General features: G+C 38.0%; 1 protein-coding gene across 2 annotated transcripts in view; it reads right to left on the reverse strand.

Moving 5' to 3' along the window:
• The window catches only part of PRKN (parkin RBR E3 ubiquitin protein ligase), a 1,336,804-nt gene that overhangs the window by 1,071,786 nt on the left and 241,929 nt on the right, over nucleotides 1-23,089 (reverse strand). For both annotated transcript variants that reach the window (XM_042987489.1, XM_007097240.3), the window contains exon 2: nucleotides 741-904. In XM_042987489.1, the coding sequence (XP_042843423.1) occupies nucleotides 741-904 (164 nt within the window). The remainder of the gene's footprint in view (nucleotides 1-740; nucleotides 905-23,089) is intronic.

Below are 23,089 nucleotides of genomic sequence, written 5' to 3' on the forward strand. Positions count from 1 at the left end.
TCCCCTTCCTCCTACAGAAATTGCCTGGGTGAATGAAACACCCAGGTGAAAGGATAGGAGGCTTTAAGAGTACTGGGAGCAGTGTGGCTCCAGGAGAGGAGACCCACTGCTCACTGGCTGTCAGCGCCCTATTCTCGGGAACATTTTACTGACGCTTAGAGAAATTAAACACGAAGGTGGACTTTTGCTATGCTTCTGTCTTCCTGCACCACCAGCATGGAAACAGATTTTGATGGGCCGGGGAACCCCGTTGCGAATGGGGGCCCTGAGCCCCAAGCCTCCTCGGGGAGCCACAGCCGCAGACTTGTGACTATCCTCCAGGGGTCACAATTGGGTTACAAATCCCTTGCAGCGCACTGACTGAGCAGCCTGATTGGGAACAATTTATTCGAATCCTTCTTCATTAAGATTCAAATGGAATAAGTAAGGTAGAAATTGAACAGACACAGAAATTGTGCCTTCCTGCTCCCGTAGTCAGTAAACATTTATTCGCTAAGCCCAGGCTGTGTGTTCTCTCTCGCTCGCTCACTCACTGTCGTTCTTTCAATCCTTCCTGCTTGCTGTTTTAATGCATAATTAAGAAGGTCAGAATTAATGAAGCGGTGTGGAGTAAAGTTCAAGGAATCCCCAGGCACTATTTATTCTATTAGATCTCAGGCATGAATGTCAGCTTGGCAGAGAAAGCGGCATTAGCCATGGGGCTGGCTGCATCCCAGAAACAACCAGCAAGGGAAACTCACCTGCACAGTCAAGTCGTCCCTAAGCTCCTTCCCGGCGAAAATCACACGCAACTGGTCAGCTGGAACCCCCTGTCGCTTAGCAACCACCTCCTTGAGCTGGAAGATGCTGGTGTCAGAATCGACCTCCACTGGGAAACCATGGCTGGAGTTGAACCTGACAAACACTGACCAAGACATGGAGGGGGGTGGGGGGGAGAAGTGAACATTACTCAAAGCTCTGACATGGCAACAGCAACATTTCTGAACTGAGTTCTCTCTCACCCGCCCCTTCGAGGAATGGCATACATTTTCTTTCACTTAGAACAGAAACCTTAATGCAATGGGGCAACACCTGAAGAAAAATGGAGCTTCCCTGTGGGATTTCCCTTTCATATATTAGTCAGTGACCCTCAAACACACTCACATGCTCCCTTTGACAGCCATCCTGGGAAACAAAGGACTCACACAGAACACTTGCTAGATAGGAATTGTGAGATTCCCAAGAGTTTATGGAAGAGATTCAGCTCTGACAGCATGTACGAACATGCATTCCCTCCCCGGTGCCCCCCTTCATGAGCACCAGAAGTGTTATGTTAGCACTCACAATATAGCAATGGAAATAATTCAAGCCATGTTACAGACTAGAGTGAAGGCACACCCGAGGCTGTGTCTAGGAGTCCTTGGCATTGAGGTCCCTTTCAAAAGGTTCCACTGGATCTTATGGAGATACTTCCCTTTTCTTTTGAAACTACTGAGACCATCTATTTTTTTTAAGTTTATTTACTTTTTTTGAGGTGTGGGGGAAGAGAGGAAGAGGGCAGAGAGAGAAGGAGAGAGAATCCCAAGCAGGCTCCACACTGTTAGTGTGGAGCTCGACACAGGGCTTGAACCCATGATCTGTGAGATCATGACCTGAGCCAAAATCAAGAGTCAGATGCTTAACCAATGGAGCCACCCAGGTGCCCCGAGACCATCTTTCTTATGAGAGCCTCTACCCCCTCACAACCAAGGCTGGGACCTGCTGTCTCTGCATGCCCTCTCGTCACTGTCTACTGCCATCCTGACCTCATCAATGTCACCCACACATGTCCTTTCCTGTCCATGCTTTCTGTCACTACTCTCAGTCAATCTTCTCTAGATTCTAGCACTAGCTTCCCAACTGGAGTCTCGCTGCCCTCTCCTCACTTCCAAAATGTCCCGAACCATTCTGTAAAGTAAGCCTTTCTTCAAGTGTTGCCCCATTGCATTAAGTGAGGCTTATCAGTCCAGAGCTCTGACTTGAATCCTTTAAAGTCTCCCACTGCCAGGGAGAAAAATCCAAGGTCCCTCTTATTTGACACAAACCTATATCCCAGCAGCTTCTCCATTAATCCCCACAAGCACACTGCTAAACTGAATGCTCCAGAAAACTTCTGCACCCATGCCTTGCCTTTATTCCTGCCAATCCCTTCTTCACCCCTGCCTGATGAAAGCTGGGTCACCACGTGATCTGCCTCAAACATTCCTCTTCCAAGAGGACTCTCACTATCAGCCCAGTCAAGACAGAGCCACCTCTTCCAGGCTCCAGTGGATTTACCACATACATCTTACACTATTCTACATTCTCTCATGGAAGGCGCAGAGCACCGAGGTTATAAGGACACCCTCCAGAGTCCGAAGGACCCCTATTAGTTCTCTTACCAGCTTAGCATATGCGGAGAACACATTACCCCTATAGCTTTAACTCTCAGTTCCCTAATCGTCACAATAAGTAAACCATGGAGGGTGTCCTGTGATGTGTTAAGTAATGTTGATAGTGTTTACCACTGTTACATAATTACCTTCAAAAATAATGAATGTTTGTATGTCTTATGTGTTTTTGGTATATATTTCACCTTCTCTAAAAGATTATAAACACCTTAAGGCTAAGGCCAGCCACTATAGCTTCTTTTCTGCTGTATCTCCTTCAAATGTACCATTAGCACTTACTAGCTCCCAATTCAAATATGAGATGGCCCAACTAATAATAATTAAAATAAAATGATAATTACAATGCCAATAATAATCGAACACGTACTATGTGGCAGAAGCTGTACCTTATATAGGCTATTTTTAAGCTTTCCAATGATCTGGTAAGGTCAGTATTATTATCCTTATCTAATAGAATAGTAAATGGAGTCCTAGAGAATTGTAATCACTTTTCTAAGGACATCGGCTGCTTTGTAATGGAATCACAACTCAAATTCAGTTCAATCAAATTCTAAACCCCATTCCATTTCTACTATGACAGGCTGCCTAAAATATTCTCAGAAGAAAAGTCCACATTCCTTCTCCTTATGACAAAAAAGACAAACAACAACAGCAAAGAGGCTTTATAACCTAATTCAGGTATTCCCTATACATGTTAGCAGTAGAAAATGCGATTAAAAAATAAAGGCTCCCATGAAGAGCTAAGAGCCAAGAATAAAGAACAACGTTATAAGACACAATAAGATAAAAATGACACCAAAACGAGAGCAGGTGCTGTACATGACACACAAGAACAAAAACCTGACATATTTTACCTGGTACTGAAAACTATTTAGAAAAAGTATGGACTAGAAGTGACAAAAGTCTTCCTAATAAAAAAAAAAAAATTGATGAAAAAAAAATTAGAGGAAAAGGAGCTTTTGATAAACTTTTAAGTACACGTCATGTGACACGGCTGAAGCAGAGGAGGGGAAATAAAATGTCTTGGGAGGCCTGGAGGTGTATTCACCGCATCCTCAGATCAGGGACCATAAGGCAACCAATTCATCAGAAAAGATAGGAGACAGGTGTGGGGCAATAAGGGACAAAAGGTACGGTCCCAGCTCCAAACATGATTTTACAGGAGTTTGAATAGACTTTTTTTTTTTTTTTTTAAGCCGAAGACCATGGGAGGATATGGGAAGAAGCAACTGGGGACTACACAAAAGCTCCTAAAATGAAAAAAAAAAAAAAAAAAGGAATAAAAATTCCAGGATACCCTGAGTTGGTGATTTTTCTCCATGGGTTCTGATCATGGGCATTCCATCTTAAAAACAAGAATTACACAACAAACAAACAAGCAAAACTAAAGGGCAAAAAAGCTGTAAAAAACATACTAGATAATTCTGTACCACAACTCAAATCATTAGTGTCCAAAGGCTTTAAAACCATTTTTGTTTTTTACATTTATTTATTTTTGAGAAAGACAGAAAGCGAGTGGGGGAGGGGCAGAGACCAAGGGAGACAGAATCTGAAGCAGGGCCACTCAGGTGCCCCTAAAGGCTTTTTTTTATTCTTAACTAGAAAAGCTAAATTCACTTTTCTTTTTCTTTTTTTTTTTTTCTTTCTTTCTTTCTCTCTTTCTTTCTTTCTTTCTTTCTTTCTTTCTTTCTTTCTTTCTTTCTTTCTTTTTTTTTTTAAGTAGGCTCCATGCCCAGCCCAGGTCTTGAATTCAGGACCCTGAGATCAAGAGTAGCATGCTCAAGCGAATGAGCCAGCCAGATGCCCCAAGGCCTTTTTCTTATTCTGTATAAGTAGATAAATTATAGTTTCTGAGCTTACATTCAATTTGGTTAAATCATGTCAATACTTTAGAAATGAGTATTTTTGAGCAGCAGTTCAGACATAGAGGACAAATTTACAATGGAAAGACTGACCAAATGCACTGCAGGTATTAAGCAAACTAAAATATTGTCATGGAAAAGAACAGACACTTTAAAGCGACCCAGTCATCAATAATCAAGTGCCATTAAGAAGAAAATGGTTAGGGCTTAATGGCAGTAGTGTGATTTGTGGTGGGTCACCATCTTCTTCTAGCACATGTGAGAAATGTGTCATGACCCTTCTGTCCTGGTCCTGGAACCCCAAGATTCCCAAAGGAGAGGAGAGGAGGAACACATCCAACCCTCTCTCTCTGCTACTTCTTGAAAAGCTACAGGAAGAATATCTTTAGGGCCAGGAAAGGAAAAACCAGAATCCTGGTTGTGACACTTGCTAATATTATGACTTAGGACAAGTTACTTGGTCACCTTCTCTCAGCTTCCTCATCTGCTAAATGAAGATAATCTACACAGTCTTAAATGTTCATTATGAAAGATTTGTTGCAATTGTGGATGCATTAGGAAATTCTGGGCAGAGTCCTTGGTACACATCCTGTACTCTTTCCACAGGGCAAGCTTGTACTCCAAAACTGTTCCCTAATTTTACTCTTCTAGAGGAGGTAGTGCTAATTAAAGTAGCATCGATTCTTTATATTGTAACGAAGATACGTTAAATGGAGTAGGGGTATTTTTCTGGTTTCTGCTCCTCTTCATGACGGACAGAAAACTGCCAGGGTCAAAGAGACCATGATAAAGAATTTAGCATATGTCCTTTTCTAAGATCTCATTATAAATTAAAAGTTTGGGAATGAATTGTTTCAATGACACCTATAATAGCATCAGAAATAAATACTATATCAATTAACATTATGAATAATGTATATTATTAATAAACACCATAATGCACTGTTAAGGAAAAGATAATGAGACACATCTACACTCATTTTGATGCCATCCCTAACCAATGTTCAGAAGATCCAGAGGATAAGGAAGTAACTAAGAAGAAAAAGGGGAAGGAGTCATTGGGTGATGGGTGCTTATGTTTCTCTCATCCTCCGTCACAGTGATTGGCTCAAGGATAGGCATAAACCAGTCAGTGCCTGGCTTTCCCTTGGTCACAGTGATTGACTTCCTGGAGATCTTGGAAGGGGTGATCTAAAGTGGACAAATCAAAGAGCATTCCAGATTTGTCAGAGGCATGGTGAACAAGTGGTTTTAGCTGGCAGGGAACATCATGTGAGGCCCAGATTTCTGTGCTGAGAAAATCAAATAAAAACAGAGCCCAAGATAGACCATTGTGATCTGTATAAAAGTAGGCTCAGTGCTTTGGGAGCAAAACAAGTCTTCCTCAAGAGAAAATGTCCTATGCCCTGCAGAACATGTAGTTCCAGCCACAGTCAAATAGACACCAGGAACACTTTCTGGTGATTGTGGCAACCAAAAAGTAACCCTACATATCTCTAAATATTCCTTGTGGAGGTAGTTTTTTCTTTACCTTTGACAAAGATCACTAAGTCTAGTATCTCCTGTCATAAACAGATAAACCTTGTCGTCACATCCCTTCAGGCACTGTACCCCTTATTCTGTGCACAGAAAACCTTACTGTGAATTTCTTATAGTCCTGCTCTCCACTGATTTGCTTTGCATGCTTTTGTGAACCCACTCTTGAAGATCATTCTTGGTAAAGCAATAACCTCCATGTTTCTAATTCAATGGTTTCATTTCTGTTCTCACATTTGAACATTCCGAGACATTCAGTAGACTCTTCTTCTCACAACACTTTTTCTCCTGGCATCTGTTACTGCACCATCCTGGCTTCCCCTACAACACAGGACATGCTTTCTTAGCTTCATCTACTGGGTTCTCTTCCTTCGTTGGACCTACTGATTTTAGAGTTCCCAGGGGTCTGCTTAGACTCTCTTCTTTTGCATCTGAGTGTTCTCCCAGGGCTGTATTATCCAAGCTACACGCAACATAATTCATGTGTAATTCAATATATTTCCATAGGAAATGTTCACTCAACATGACTTTTATGCTGTATTCTTATTCTAAAATCCAACACTCCCACAGCCTTCTACCTCAGCCCATCCCCAGAACTATGTGAGTCCATGGAGTTATCTACCCCTTAGGACCAGTTCCTACATTCCTCAAGCTATAGGGCGACATAAAGTTTCATATGGAGTTTAAAGCACATTGCAGAGATAACAAGTATGACGTGTAGCACAAAGAATGGGGGAATGGATATGGACCTATTAGGTTGTGAACCTACATTTTCAGGGGAAAGTGGTGCAATGTCAACAATAAACAGACTGTAAAAATTGAAGAATATACATTACAATTCTTAGAGTAAAAATCAAAGTGAATAAAAATGCTAAGTTAAAAAGTAAATAAAAATTACAATGGTACTCTAAAAGATATTGAATCCCCAAAAGGGCAGGAAAAGAGAAACAGAGAAATAAAAACAGAGGAGCAAATAGAAAAAATGTAATGAAATGGTAGGACCAAATTCAACCATATCAATAAGTACATTAAATTTTAATGGAATAAGCACTCTAATTAAAAGGCAGAGACTCAGAATGGATAGAACAAAGTAGATCCAAATATATACTGTCTAAAAAAGTTCCATTTTAAATATAAAGACACAAATAGTTTGAAAGTAAATGAATAAAAAAAAAAGCCAAGCAAAAGAACTATAAGAAGGCAGAAATGTCAGTATTAACACCACATAGATTCAAAGGTTAAGTTGTTATGAAGAATAAAGATGCATCAGACTATGTTGCACTCCCTTGAGATTTGATGGAAGTGTGTTCATAAACCACACTCTGTGCTCTTCTGTCCCTTCCTGTCTTTGAGTTGGGACTGGTGACGTGTACTCATTTAGCCAGACTTGGAGTGTGTGGGTCTCTCTCTGCCCCCAGACTCCCACGATAGACAAGATGGTGAGCCTTTCGTACCCTCCTCAGTGGGTAAGAGGCCAGGGGGCCAAGGCAAGAGCAACTGCCAAAGAAGTCACCCACGGCCTTGAAGCAACCACTGTGATTCTTTGACAAAGGAGTACCCATTGGATCTCCCATTGGTCCTTTCTCTCTCTCTCTCTTCCCCCTGCCATATACTCTTTTCTTCATTGATTAATTCTTCCATTTCCTTTTTAATTATTTAGCAGAAGTCATGTTATGGGAAGTGGAGAATGGGAGGTAGGAAACATGCAATTAAGGATCTATATAACAAGAGGTGTGGATTATGGCTAACACCATGCACTCTGGAATAACCTGCCAGGATTCAAAGCCTAGGTGTGTCCCTTACCGAGTATGTAACCAAGTCACACAGTTTTGGGTCCCTTTATGATCTACAAAATAAGAGATAATAATAGTGCCCGCCTCATGAATGTGTTGTGAGAATTAAATGAATTGATATATGGAATGCAGAAAGTGCCTACTACACGATAAGTTTCAACAATTATTAGCTCTTACCTAAGTCCGAATGCATGGCTTACAGTTGTGATTACTGTCAATTGGACAATATTAATATTTAGGTAACAAAAAATATCTATCTGTTATTCTCTTTGAATAAGAATGGTTTTTTGGATGAAGTTCTACTTCACTATGCTTTGTAGTACACTATAATTGATCTAAAGTGACTTTAGGATACAGATAAAGATATCTTCTGCTTAGACAGAGCTCTCCGTTTTCAAAATGCTTTTACAGACATTATCCCAGTTAATCTTCACAATAGCTCTGAAAGATAATTGGGGCAGCATTTACTATTCCTACTTTTCAAACGAATAGACAGATGTACACGAAGGCAAAGTAGTTCACCCAAAATTTATAAGGGAAAAAGCAGGAGCTAGAACCTGTGTGTTGAACCCTTTCCCTTTAAGTCAGTGACTTCCACGCAGAGCTATATACTACCCTGGGGGTCTAAGAAGGTGGTCTTTCCTATTCCTTGCATATCTTTCCTAAAACTGATATGTCTAAAAACATCATCATGGCTGAGGTATCAAAATAATCTTTTGTCCCACCCTCATTCAAAATCAACATACTCTCATTTTACAGAAGAAATGTATATTATACTCTTCCTGAATTTCACTCTGGCCCATTACCACAGGGCATCAAAAAAGGATAACCTGAATTACTGGTGACTGAGAGGCATTTTTAATCCCAGGAGAGGTTCACCATTAACACTCAGAGGAGCTTCACTTCTTGCACCAGGGCAAAGGCTGGTATGGGGAGCAGGGTACTCTTACCCATGTCAGGCTACATGAGCACCACATGGGTTCTGAATGGTTAGAAATTCAGATACACAGAAAGAGGGACAAGAGGAATGACAGTGTTCATTTAACTATCTTAGCTCTTCTAACTCCTCAGTATTGCCAAAGAAGTAATTCCTCCTTAGGGAAAGTCTCAGAAGAGTTAAGATTGTTGTCTGTAACATGGAAGGAGAGAGTCCCTTTATTTCATTTAGGAAATGAACTTCTGTCAAAAATTTCACTGCTTACCAATTACCTACCCTTCCATCCATGCATCCTTCCCTCCCTCCCTCCCTCCATCCATCTGTCCCTCCACCCACCCACTCAGTCATTCAGTCAGCTAGCTAGACAGCCGGTTAGACAACCAGACAGCCACACACCCATTGTAATATAAGAATACGATTACAACAAGATGCCTGTGTGGGGCCATTTTTGTTCTGACAAATTAATTCTCATTGGCTGACTAATCTGATAAAGAAGGCTAGTTTTACCAAACATGTCAAAAGGTAGGTATTTCCCATAATAGAATAACTTATACACAGCTCCAAGGCTTTGACAAAAGCATATTTAAAGATAAAAACAATTAATCATAAATATTGCATTAGCAATGTTGTATAGAAATTAATATTTTAATTTTCCCAACATTTTGTAAATTGATCAGATTGAACAAAATCCCTCTGAATGAAAGATAGCTGTTTAATTAAAAATAATGACTTAAAAAATTGTGGCTGCATTCTATTTTGCACTCTTCCCAGAAACTGAAAAACTGAATGACTCTATACGATTATTTTCCCAGTGTAAGTATGTAATTGCAAATTCTTTGCTTTCAACAAAATTAAAGATGGACTCAGTTGGGTCATAAACTGATAAATCACTGAAATAGCTGTAATGAAGGCTTACTAAGTATTTTTCTCATATTATAATTTTGAATGCATTAAAAAATGAAGTAATAACATTATAATAAAATTCCTTCTATTCCCATATGCTTATTTATTAGAACAACTACAAACATGAAAAGAATGATGTTGAATTTATTTCATTCTAGGAATAAGTAAAACTCATCCACAGACACATGTTATCAGTTAGAAAAATAACCCAATCCACCTAATTAAGAGATGCATTTCCAATATAACTTTATGTTGAATAATTATTTGTCAAAAACACCAACAAATTATTCATCATATATATATATATATATATATATATATATATATATTTATTTATACTGTTTATAACTTTTAAACTGAAAAATATTACAATATCATAATCCAAGTAGAAATTGTTAATATCAAGGCTTTATGATGCCACGGAATTAAAATATACATCTTAAGTTTCATTTTTTAAGTTTTTATTTTAATTTCAGTTAGTTAACATACAGTGTTATATTAGTACCAAGTATACAATATAGTGAGTCAACAATTCCATATCAGCTGGTGCTCATCAGGATGAGTACACTCCTTAATCTCCCATCACCTATTTCACCCATCCCCCCCATGGCCCTCCCCTTCTGGTAACCATCAGTGTGATCTCTATAGATACGAGGCTGTGTCCTGATTTGTCTCTCTCTTTTGTCCCCCTTTGCTCATTTGTTTTCTTTCCGAAATTTCACATATAACTGAAATCTTATGATGTTTTTCTCTGGCTGATTTATTTCACGTAGCATTATATTCTCTAGCTCCATCCACACCACATCTATACCCATTCATCAATCAGTGGACACTTGGGCTGCTTCCATATCTTGGCTATAATAAATAATGCTGCTATAAATATCAGGGTACATGTATATACCCCCTTTGAATTAGTGTTTTCGTATTCTTTGGGTAAATATTCAGTAATGCAATTGCTAGACTGTAGGGTAGTTTCATTTTTAACTTTTTGAGGCACCTCCATACTGTTTTCCACAGTGGCGTTACCAGTTTGCGTTCCCACCAACAGTACAGGAGGGTTCTTGTTCTCCACGTCCTTGCCAACATCTGTCCTTTCTTGTGTTGTTCATTTTAGCCATCCTGACAGATGTGAGGAGATATCTCATTGTAGTTTTGTTTTGCATTTCCCTAATGGTAAGTGATGAAGAGCATCTTTTCCTCTTTGTCTGTTAGCCATCTGGATGTCTTCTTTGGAAAAATGTCTGTTCATGTCTTCTGCCCAGTTTTTCATTGGATTATTCACTTTTAGGTGTTGAATTTTATACGTTCTTTATATATTTTGGATACTAACCCTTTGTTGGAAAAGCCATTTGCAAATATCTTCTCCCATTCAGTAGGTTGCCTTTTTAGTTTCAGGTGATTGTTCCTTTAACTGTGAATAAACTGTTTAGTTTGATGAAGTCACAATAGTTTAATTTTGCTTTTGTATCCCTTGCCTCAGGAGACATATCTAGTAAGAAACTGTTACAGCTGATGTCAAAGAAGTTACTGCCTATGTTCTCTTCTAGGATTTTTATGGTTTCAGGCCTCAAATTTAGGTCTTTAAACCATTTTTAATTTATTTTTCCTTCTCTTTATTCTTTATTCTAATGGTAATGGTATAATGGTAATAAGTTACCATTAGGTTTGTATATTATATCTTCTCTGTTTAGCAGTCTATATTAAGTTGATGGCCATTTATGTTTGAACCCATTCTTTACTCCTCTTCTCTCCATCTTTTAGGTATATGGTGTCATATGTTACATCTTTTTATTTTGTGACTTACTGGGCTAATATTTTACAAAAATATTCATTTTTACTGCTTTTGTGTTTCCTACCTTCATACTGTCATTTTCAATCTTTCCTTTCCACCCAAAGAGTCCCCTTTAATATTTCTTGCAGAGCCGGTTTAGTGGTCATGAACTCTTTTAGTTTTTATTTGTCTGGGGAAACTCTTTATCTCTCCTTCTATTCTCAATGATAGCATTACTGGAGAGAGTATTCTTGGCTGCAGATTTTTCTCATTCAGCACTTTGAATATATCATGCCACTCCCTTCTGGCTTGGGAAATTTCTGCTGAAAAATCCCCTGATAACCTTGTAGCGTTTCCCTTGTGTGTAACTGTCTCATTTTGTCTTGCTCTTTTTAAAATCCTTTATCACTATATTTTTCTATTTTAATTATCATGTCTTGGAGTGGATCTGCTTTTGTTGATATTGTTGGGGGTTCTCTGTTCTTCCTGGATCTGGATATATGTTTCCTTCCCCAAATTAGGGAAGTTTTCAGCTATTATTTCTTTATATAAATTTTCTGCTCCCTTTTTTTTTCTCCTTTTCTTCTGGCACTCCTAAAATGTGAATGTTATTACATTTGATGGAGTCACTGAGTTCCCTATTCTTGTTTGCAATAATTCTTTGTTGTTGTTTTTTTTTTTTTTTTTTTTTTTTCTCTTTGGTTCAGCTTGATTTCTTCCCATTACTCTGTTTTCTAGGTCATGAATTCATTCCTCTGCTTCTTCCAGACTGCTGTTCATTCCACAAGTGTGTTTCTCATTTCATTTATTGAGCCTTTGATCTCTGCTACGTTATTCCTTATCTCTGTGTTAAGGGTCTCACTCACGTCTTCCACTCTTTTCTCAAGTCCATTGAGTATCTTTATGATCATTCTTATCTATTAGGCATGTTCCTTACATCTGTTTCACTTAGATCTCTGGCCATGGCCTCGTCCTACTCTTCCTTTTGGGGCAAATTCCTCTTTCTTCTCATTTTGTCTAAGTCTCTGTGTCAGCTTCTATATGTTAGGAAAATCAGCTACCTCTCCTGTTCTTGAGGGTAATGACCTTATGAAGAACTCCAGAGACAGAAGACACAGTGTGGACAGAGGTTTGGGCTGGTCTTCTGGGGGACAGGGACCACTATGCTGGGATTGAGGCAAGAATGACAGAAAAGGGTGGTTCCACCAAGGCTTAGGGGGATGCGGCTTGGTGTAAGCAAATTAGGTAGTGAGCATCAGTGCTGTGTTGGATCCTGCAGGTGGCTCTGTGTTTATGCTGAAGGGTGGGGGTGGGAAATGGCATCTGCCAGTTCCTTTGTTCCTGGAGGGGTCTCTCCATGAATGTTGCCTCTTTGGGACACACTTCAAGATGAGCAAACAACCTCCCTGCTGTGTGTTCCAGGAACTCTTCAGATTGTTGTTTCCACATGGTATGTCTGTGGCTTGTTTGTCCTGCCTTCTTTCCAAAAGCAGCCCCAATGTCTGCCAAGCTCTCCCTGAGCCAAGCCCCCTGACCTTTAAAAATGCCAACTTTAAGCCCTGCTGGTTGCAATAACTCATGAAATTCAGCCCCTTTTGTTTTCCAGTCCAACTGCTATGGGGATTCATTTTTCCTGTGCGCTCTCCTGTGTGCTGGTCTGTTGCTCACCCTTCTCTGTGACCCCAGCTCCTTCCCCACCACAGTGGCCATGATCCTTTTCTCTCCCAAACTGCATATTCACACTTTATACCTTCTTCAATGTGGCCTCTTTGCTGCCTTTAGCTGTAGAGTTTGTTCTGCTAGTCTTCAGGTCAATGGAGCATTGAGGATGACTTGATAGTTACCTACTCATATTTGTGGGATGAAGCGAGCCTAAGGTCCTCCTCCTCTGCTGTCATCTTCCCTTTTCTCTCTTCAATTTCAATTTTTATACATGTTTTTCTTGAAGAAGTGTATTTCAGGTGACGCATACATATTTTTAAGTCATTTTTTGTTGTTTGTGGTAGTTATGTTAAATGAAATACCACAAACACCAAATTCACAAAAATGGAGCCATTTTGCTCCCATGAGAAATAAAATGTTAGGTTTCTCTGCGTCTCTCATCACATTTTCAGGAAACAGTCATAACCTTGTTTTACGTGTCTGTTTAAAGACACCTTATCTTACATATTTAGTTGATTTATTAACACTTAACTCATAACAACTAGCAATCGAAACTCATGCCTGAACAAGCTTCTCTTACACATGTATTTCCCCCCATTAGGCACATCATAGCTTTCTTGTGGTTAGGAATACTAGTCAGTCCTTCAGCACAATGTTTGGGGGTCATTTTAACCAACAAAATTACCAACAAAGTACCCGAAATGAAAAAAAATATGGCAGTAAGGACATAAGGACACTTGTTCACAGTATGAGAGTTAAAACAAGAAAACAAAGAGATGCTTTGTTTGACCCCAGTTGGAACTCTGCCCATGGAATGCCTCAAATTTCTCACAAGTCTGTGTATGTCTGTGAAAGACCAAAAAAGTGCCACAAGTATTGTTTTTGTGGTCACAAGTACATTGTAACATGTAGAGAAATTAAATATGGAACCCACGAATAAGTTTATTATTATTATTATTATTATTATTATTATTATTATTATGTATTAAGTTCTGTGGGGAAATGAAATAGAAAAACAAGTTTGAAAAGTATATATATCTATAAAATTTCTATTTAAAAGCTTTTTGGGGCGCCTGGGTGGCTCAGTCGGTTAAGCGTCCGACTTCGGCTCAGGTCATGATCTCACGGTTCGTGAGTTCGAGCCCCGCGTCGGGCTCTGTGCTGACAGCTCAGAGCCTGGAGCCTGCTTCACATTCTGTGTCTCCCTCTCTCTCTGCCTCTCCCCTGCTCATGCTGTGTCTCTCTCTGTCTCAAAAATAAACATTAAAAAATTTTTTTTAAATAAATAAATAAATAAAAATAAAAATAAGCTTTTTTATGTGTTATTAAAATGATAGTAAAGAGCAAGTCATCGTAGTTTTAATATACTACTGGACACATTAAAATGCAATCATTTTATTATTTAAACTTTAATATTAACAATATGAAAATACCGCAACTATTTAAACCTATGATAAAATTTTTACACCAACTTAAAAATGTGCAAGAAAGTACACAATTTTTCAAAATAAGTATGTTTGATGGTATATATGAGTGAAACAATTTGAACATTACTTGTTCTAATATAAATGGAGGTTAAAATCACAATGAGGCTGATTAACACAAAGAAATCAAAACCACACAACTGCAAACTACCACTTAGAATCAACGGTGAACTAAACAGACATGTGGCCATGCAGACAGACCCTGGAGATCACACCATCCTGAGGTTCATGGGTCTGTTTCCTTGCCTAACTGTGGGTGAGATCTTTTTCACACATAATTTTCCTTTGCTCTTTTGTATAGAAACAATTTTCAAACGATTTTGCATTTCTCAGTTGCCTTAATCAAAAAGAGGTTTGTAAAGATACCTAAAAACAAACAAATAAACAAAAAAGTTCCTCAGATAGGAGTACTGTTTTAAGGAACAGTTACTATTGTAAAAAATATATTCTGATGTTAAATGTTAACAATTTATGTCTTTCCCTCTCAGAGATGGGGCAGCTTGCTAGATGTAGTAATAAAATTAATTAGTCTTTTTTTTAATGGCTCTATTTTTTTTTATTTTAGTATAAGTTTTCCATGTGACATTAAGGTAAATTTATTTCACTAACTTTTAAGATGAGAAAATGAAGATAATTATTTGTATTAGGTAAAGAAAAGAAGAAGCACGTGTTTTCATTGTGAGCTAATATAAATTATTGATTCATGTATTAAAAATATATAAACTAATATATTCCAAAGCCAGCACCACATGAACTGTTGAGTTATAGAAAAGAAACATTTGGAAGAGTGCCTGGCACAGAGTAAACACTCACTAAATGACAACAAACACTCATACAGCAAACACTCACTACTATTAGTATAAGAAATCAACATCCTGACATTTTCTATTGACTTAGCATAAATCATAATTAATGGTCAAAAACATGGTTAGTCAATAAACTGAAGTCTTTGTCCAACAGACCAAAACCCACACTACAATTTTATACCTATATTTTAAATACAAAATTCCACTTTCAAATGTATTTGCTAACTTTCCAGTGAACATGTAAACCAGCGGCATATGCCCCTAACATTTACCATCGTCAAGTGTAAGCTCAAACACAGTCTCAAGCCAGACACATGGGTGCAATCTCTTCTTAAATTTCTTGATATGCCACTTAAGCTTTCTAGACTTAAACATCCTCAAAGGTAAGAAGAATGTTCATACCTATTGTATAGGGTCGTTACAATTGTTACAAACATTAGATGACTGAATACATGTAAAATTCTTAGATTAATGCATAGTCTATTGCACTCAGTAAATGTTAGCAGCTATTACTAACCAACAAAAATTAACTTTTTCCAAAATAAATTGGAAAAGAGCTTTCTGATAGTCATCACAACTATCATACATTCTTAAGCTCCACCTGAAAATATCTGTTAAATCTCTTAAAATCTCTACAAATGTAGAGAAACTGGAATCTCACACATTGCTGGTGGGAACGTAAAATGGTGCAACCACTTTGGAAAACAGTTTAGTGGTTCCTCAAACAATTAAACAGAGTTACCACATGATCCAGATATTCCACTCCTACGTATATACCCGAGAGAAATAAAAACATATGTTCATACAAAAACCTCTGCATGATGTTCATGTCAGCATTACTAATGATAGCCAAAAGGTACAGGGATTGATACATGAATATATGCCTGCATGTGATATGTACATACAATGAAATATTTTGTAGTAATCAAAAAGGGATGAAGTACTGATTCAAACTACACTGAGAATGAAACAAATATTAAGAAAAAGAAGCCAGTTATAGAAGACCACAAATTGCATTATTCCATTTACATTCAATGTTCAGAATAGGCAAATCTATTTGCCTATCCATAGGCAGTGGTGAGTGTTTGGAGAGAAACGTGAATTATTGCTAAAGGGTCTGGAGTTTCTCTTGGGGGTGATAAAAATCTTCTAAAATTGATTGTGATAATGAATATACAACTCTGTGAATATACTAAAAACCACTGAATTAAATGAATTTTATAGTATCTGAATAAACTGTCTCCCCCAACATCTTTCCAAAAGTCTCTGTGTATCTACCATTTATTAAAGTACTTGGCAAAGACAGTTACTAGGTACTTCTGAAATAAACAAATAAATGAATGTGTGTGGCTTTTTTTTACTAATTTAATCCATTATAGAAGCCTACAGTTATGGCAAGAAACTTAAGAAATTTGTAAACATCACCTTTTGCATTTAATTGTGTGCATTTGTACTGTGGTAAAGTTTTGTTGTTAAATATCCCACAGTTGCTGTACCTAGAAGCACTTTAAGGACTTAGAATAGTGGTAATGTGTGAAAAAAAAAAAAAAAAAGGAAACATATATTTCAACATTTAATATAGAAAATCTAATTTGCTCAAATTACTCACACTGTTCTAATTTCCATATGCTCTAAAGTATGAATAAGATTTAGACCAAATTGCTGGTGACATTAAAATTCATTCATTCATAGTTTCAACAAATATTTACTGAATAAGTAACTATGTGCTAGGCACACTGCTAGAAACTGACGTTACAGAAATGAATAACACAGCCTGGGGCAGAGATGTTGAAACAGAATAACGCATCACAATGTGATACGTTATATTAGGGTTTCTACCATGTGCAATATACTGAATGCTCTTGAGAACAGAGAGGAGGGCACGGCTAGAAGCTGGAGGTATTCAAAAATATTGCAGACATTAAGGAGAATGTATGGCAGATATAGGAACATAAGTGAGGGATTTCAGGTAGAGATTTTTTTGTGTGTGATAAATGAAAGTCATAGCTTAATAATTACTCTTTTAAGAAAAAAAAAGATATTTTCATAGTCATCAGGATACCAGTACTATAGGATGATATATTTGCAGTAATGAGCAGATAGTCAGGGTCTCAAATAATTTTGAGATCTCTGGAGGTATTCCTTGAAACTTTCAACAGGCTAAGTTTTCTACTTCACAAAAGGATTAATAACTCATCTTTCAAAATTCAGACAACATGTCAGCTAGCCAAAATATCCTGGATATCACACCTTTCAAAAGGAAAATGTCAAAATATCTACATGTTTATATTCTGAACTGTATGATATTCTAAAAGTCGTTTCATGCTTATGAACTGCACACCTGAGGCCAACATTTGGTTTACAAATGTGTACTGTTAATTAAATTGGGCACTAAATGTATGATTGTACATGATTTCTCACAAAGGCATCTCTAGTTTAACTTATGTGCATTGATGTAATCATCACAAATATCAAACCTCAATTTGACTTTTATGACACATCTTTTATGACTTTTATCTCTCTCTCTCTCACACACACACACACACACACACACACACGCACACACACGCACACACACACACACACAGCATCCTTCAAAATAAGCTTTAAAGGTTAAGAAGCTAATGTGTATCTTGCCTTTCATCGTACACAGTTCTGTAGATTCATCTGTAATACAACTAACTGCTGTGATAGATGGCTGAGTACTTCCTGAATATTAACACTGAATGAAAATATCATAGGTCCATCAGATAATTTTAAAGTTAAACACCTGAAGTTCAAGATCAGGAGTCAAATAAAAGCTTTATTTTGTCCAGTAAGTTTAAAACTTATCTTTGAACATGTTAGTACTTGCTTTGATACAAAGTCCCTGCAAGAGTCTGTATTAAATCACTTAACTCTCTGTTATAAAATGCTCCTAACCTATTTCTAATGATTGCTGTTTAGGAAAATACCACAAATATTATGGTAAGGATTATTCAAGAAGGTTTTCCATTAAATCATGGTCATTTTAACATTATACAATACAAAAGAATTTAACTCAAACATGTTTCCATCGGACTTTTTGTGTTTCTGCAATCTTGCCTTCCTACCCTGTGAGCTGGACTATATTCTCATGGATGCCTGCACAGCAAACATCCTTGGGAGACACAGAGAATATCTCTTCCTGAAGCACTGAGCAGGTAAATGCACTGTTACAAAAGATGCAGGCTCCCTAAGCTCTGGGTTCTTGTCCTTAAGCTCCACCCACTGTGAATGAAGGTATCACCTGGCCCTATTCACAGGCCCTGTGGGATTGGGGCCTGGAGGATGCTGGTAATTTGGATATTGCCGTTGCTGTGAGTAGTAAACTTTTGCTCCGGCTCCAGAGTCTCATGTCTTCTACCAACTTCCATTAAACTATGGCACCCTGGGGCGCCTGGGTGGCTCAGTCGGTTGAGCGTCCGACTTCGGCTCAGGTCATGATCTCACAGTTTGTGGGTTCAAGCCCCGCATCAGGCTCTGTGCTGCCTGCTTGCTCGGAGCCTGGAGCCTGCTTCAGATTCTGTCTCCTCTCTCTGCCCCTCCCCCGCTCACGCTTTGTCTCACTCTGTTTCTCAAAAATAAATAAAATGTAAAAAAAAATTAAAAAAAAAAAAAAAACTATGGCACCCTAACTTGAGAGCTTTCAAAGGAGAGTGAAATCTTACAGCCTTCTCGGTTCTGACAGTGCCCCTCAGTCCCTTGCCTTAGGCATTACACTTCTTCGTGTTTATTTTTTCACACTCCATAAAGCACATTTAGAAAATAAAATAAAGATAAACTCTGGGCTGAAATTAAGTACAAGTCTTTATTTCAATCAAGGACTTACCTATCTTTTTTGAGATGGGATCATGGGGTAATATTTAAAACTTTGAAAATGCTTCTATTAACAAGTACTTTGACCAGAAAAGATTGTAACAATCCTGATGTCTTACATGCCAACTTAGAAAAATGCAGTAGTTGTTTGCCTTTTCAATTTGAAAACTTGCTAATGTTAATTCAAACCGTTACTACTTGTTTATGTCTTTTTCACTCTAAGTCTTTAATCTAGATTGAATTGCATCTCTGTAAATGGGAATCAGGGGTCCAATATTATATAGATATATTGATAGACTGAAGAAATTAAAAAACAACTTAAAAGCTACAAAAAGTCTGCAAATCACTTGCAATTAAATGGCAAATCATTTCATTCACCTTTTCCAGGATTTTAATCATTGAACATGAAACTTGTATGTTCCTAAAGGAAGACTGAACTTTGATTTTAAAAATCTAGACATTTTCCCCAAATAATATAGTACTCAGATGTGTAAGTGGATAAAACACTCATCATCACAGATTAGAAGTTTATCTACAAACAAGTGTCTTAAAAGTTCCCCTAGCCCTTCTTAATAAATGTTAACATCTTTGTCACTCCACTAAATACACTAAGGAGACCAGAAGGTGGGTCTTACTAGCAGGTGTTCTCAGGGCACACAGCGGCCTTCACACTGATCATAGCTCTCCATTTGTGTAATATATCCACACTCTGTGTCCCTCACCCCATTAAGGAGGACACTGGCCTAAACACGCCAACAGCTCATGAAAATCTTTCCCAAAGACTGCTTGCTTCATCACAGAGTTCTTTGCAATATTAAGGTACCTTCCCAGATATCACTTCTATCTATATAGCAAAGAAAAACCAGTGGAGCGGTCAGATCATCTCTGTCCAGGCTCCCACGCAAATCCAAGAAGTGGGCTAGCGTATCTCTCATCTCGTCCTTCGTTGACACCACTGCATTTATCAGCTGATTTTTGTTGCTGTTTATAGAATTACACTGTTTTCGTTTAGTTTTAGATCCCCAAACACTTTGGGGATGAGCTGGAAGATGAATCTCAAGGTTTGCCAAGTTTCCTTTTCTTATGAAAGGTTCATCTGCCATAATAACAATTCTACACCTGCCTTTGAAGGAGGATCCCAGAAATTTTATTACACTTTTCATTGTATTACACCACTATGAGTTCACAGTGTTGACAGGAACTTCTAATTTTCTTACAGAATTAAGACAGATCGATGTCTTTTTAATTGAAATATAATTCATATACTAAAGCACTCACCTTTTTTTTTAATATAATTTGTTGTCAAATTGGTTTCCATACAACACCCAGTGCTCATCCCAACAGGTGCCCTCCTCAATGCCCATCACCCGCTTTTCCCTCTCCCCCACCACCCATCAACCCTCAGTTTATTCTCAGTTTTTAAGAGTCTCTCATGGTTTGCCTCCCTCCCTCTCTGTAACTTTTTTTCCCCTTCCCCTCCCCCATGGTCTTCTGTTAAGTTTCTCAAGATCCACATAAGAGTGAAAACATATGGTATCTGTCTTTCTCTGCCTGACTTATTTCACTTAGCATAACACCCTCCAGTTCCATCCATGATGCTGCAAATAGCACTCACCTTTCTTAAGTCCACAATTCAGTCATGTTTAGTACATTTACAGAGTGGTACAACCATTCTACTTGTTCACCATGTTCTAGTTACAAAATATTTTTGTTATTCTTCCCCAAATAATCCCCTGCCCATTATCTGTCACTCCCCGTTTTCTCCTTCCCCCAGCCCGTGACAAGTATGAATCTATTTTCTCTCTCTCTCTAGAATTGTCTATTCTAGGCATTTCCTAAAAGTGGATTCCTACAATACGTGGCCTTTTGCGTCTGGCTTCCTTCACTTAGCACAATGTTTTCAAGATTCATCCACGTTATAGTGTCAGAACTTCATTACTTTACTCATTGAGGTATATTTGGCATATAACACTATATTTCCATTACCTTAGTGGTTGAATCCATTGTATAGAGAAATCACGTATCCATTTGTCATTTGACATTTGGGTTGGTTTTACTTTTTTGGCTATTCTAAGCAATGCTGCTCTGAACATCTGTATGCAAGTTTTCATGTGGATGTATGCTTTCATTTTTCTTGAGTCTATACCGGCAGGCTCATATGGTAACATTGTTTGTTTGAGAACAGTGAAATCTTGACTGGTTGTCAACTTGCTGCAAAAGTGTCGTTTCATACAATGTTACTCAGGCAAGGTTATTTCAAACTAGCAACGTCAACTCAATTCACTTGCATTCCATGATGTAGACTCATTTCAAATAAGTGTCAAAGTATCTCTCACAGTTTTTGGAGGTAAGATTGCTACTTACTGATAATTATCACTGATGATTATGGTAATGCTAATCTTTACTTTGAGAACTCCTTATAATGAGAAACTTAAGGAAACAAAATCTTGTGGTCATAATTCTTAATTATTTTTCTGCTAAATTTCTTTGATTAGTCTCTACATTTTTAACTAGTTCTACAATTAAACTTCACATTTCCTCTTTTAGCCACAAATCTGGGTTCCTAATTGAAAATATAACTTTAAAAATATTTGCATTTTGGGGGCACCTGGGTGTCTCTGTTAGTTCAGCATCTAATGCTGCAGTGAACATGGAGGGACATATATTTTTTCAAGTTACTGTTTTCATTTTCTTCAGATAAATACCTAGGAGTAGATTGCTGAACATATGGTAGTTCTATTTTTAATCTTTTTAGGAACCTTCATACCATTTTCCATAACGGCTGCACCAACCTCCATATCCTCGCCAACAGTTCTTATTTCTTGTCTTTTTTTTTAAATTGTTAAATGTTTTGTTTTATTTTTGAGAGACAGAGGGACAGAGCACAAACGGGGGAGGGGCAGAGAGAGAGGGAGGCACAGAATCCGAAGCAGGCTCCAGGTTCTGAGCTGGCAGCACAGAGCCCGACGTGGAACTCAAACTCACAAACTATGAGATCATGACCTGAGCTGAAGTCGGAAGATTAATTGAGTGAGCCACCTAAGTTCCCCTCTTGTCTTTTTAAAAATATTTATTTGAGAGAAAGTTTGCATGCATAAGCAGAGGCGGGGCAGAGAGAGGGAGAGAAAGAATAGCAAGCAGGCTCTGCACCATCAGCACAGAGCCCAACACAGGGTTAAATCTCATAAACCACAAGATCATGACCTGAGCTGGAATCACGGGTGAGACACTTAACTGACTAAGCCACGCATGCACCCCTCTTGTCTGTTTGATACTAGTGATTCTAAAACATGTGAGGTGATATCTCATTGTCGTTTGGATTTGCATTTCGCTGATTAGTGATGTTGAGCATCTTTTCATGTACCTGTTGGCTATCAGTATCTCTTCTTTAGAATAATGTCTACTCAGATCCTCTGCCTATTTTTTAAATCAGTTTTTTTTTCGTTTTTGTGTTTTGGTTTTTTTTGCTATTGAGTTATAGGAGTTCTTTCCATAGTTTGTATACTAACCCCTCATCAGGTACATGATTTGCAAATATTTTCTCCCATTCAGTAGTCTGCCTTTTAATTTCATTGATGGTTTATTTTGCTGTGCAGAAGCTTTTTAGTTTAATATAATCCCACTTGTTCCTTTTGCTTTTGTTGCCTTTGCTTTGGGTGTCAAACCCAAAAAATCATCATCAAGACCTATGTCAAGGAGCTTAATGCCTATGTTTTCTTCTGGGAGTTAATATGGTTTCAGGTCTTACGTTCAAGTCTTTAATCCAGAGTTGGCTAAGGAAAAGTCCTGAAAATTCTATGGGAATGAATTTGGATTAAGAATTCAGTCCTGGCACCTAAAACTATTACAATATTATATGCCAATTATATCCCAAAAGAAAAAACCAGTCTGTTATGTGTGGGGTGGTGTGATATGTGCCAATTCTGTGGCAGTAAAAAAACAGAGTACTTAACACAAGACAGGTGAAAAGTCATCTTTAAAAGAGAGGGAGAGGGAGAAGCAGCCTGTAAAATTTGAAGTGGGAATATAAAAGCCATGTTTATGGAGAAGAAGCAAAAATCAGTGTGATTTCAGTGTGAGAAGCCATGTC

The sequence above is a fragment of the Panthera tigris genome, chromosome B2 (assembly GCF_018350195.1).
Source record: "Panthera tigris isolate Pti1 chromosome B2, P.tigris_Pti1_mat1.1, whole genome shotgun sequence".
Taxonomy (NCBI): domain Eukaryota; kingdom Metazoa; phylum Chordata; class Mammalia; order Carnivora; family Felidae; genus Panthera; species Panthera tigris.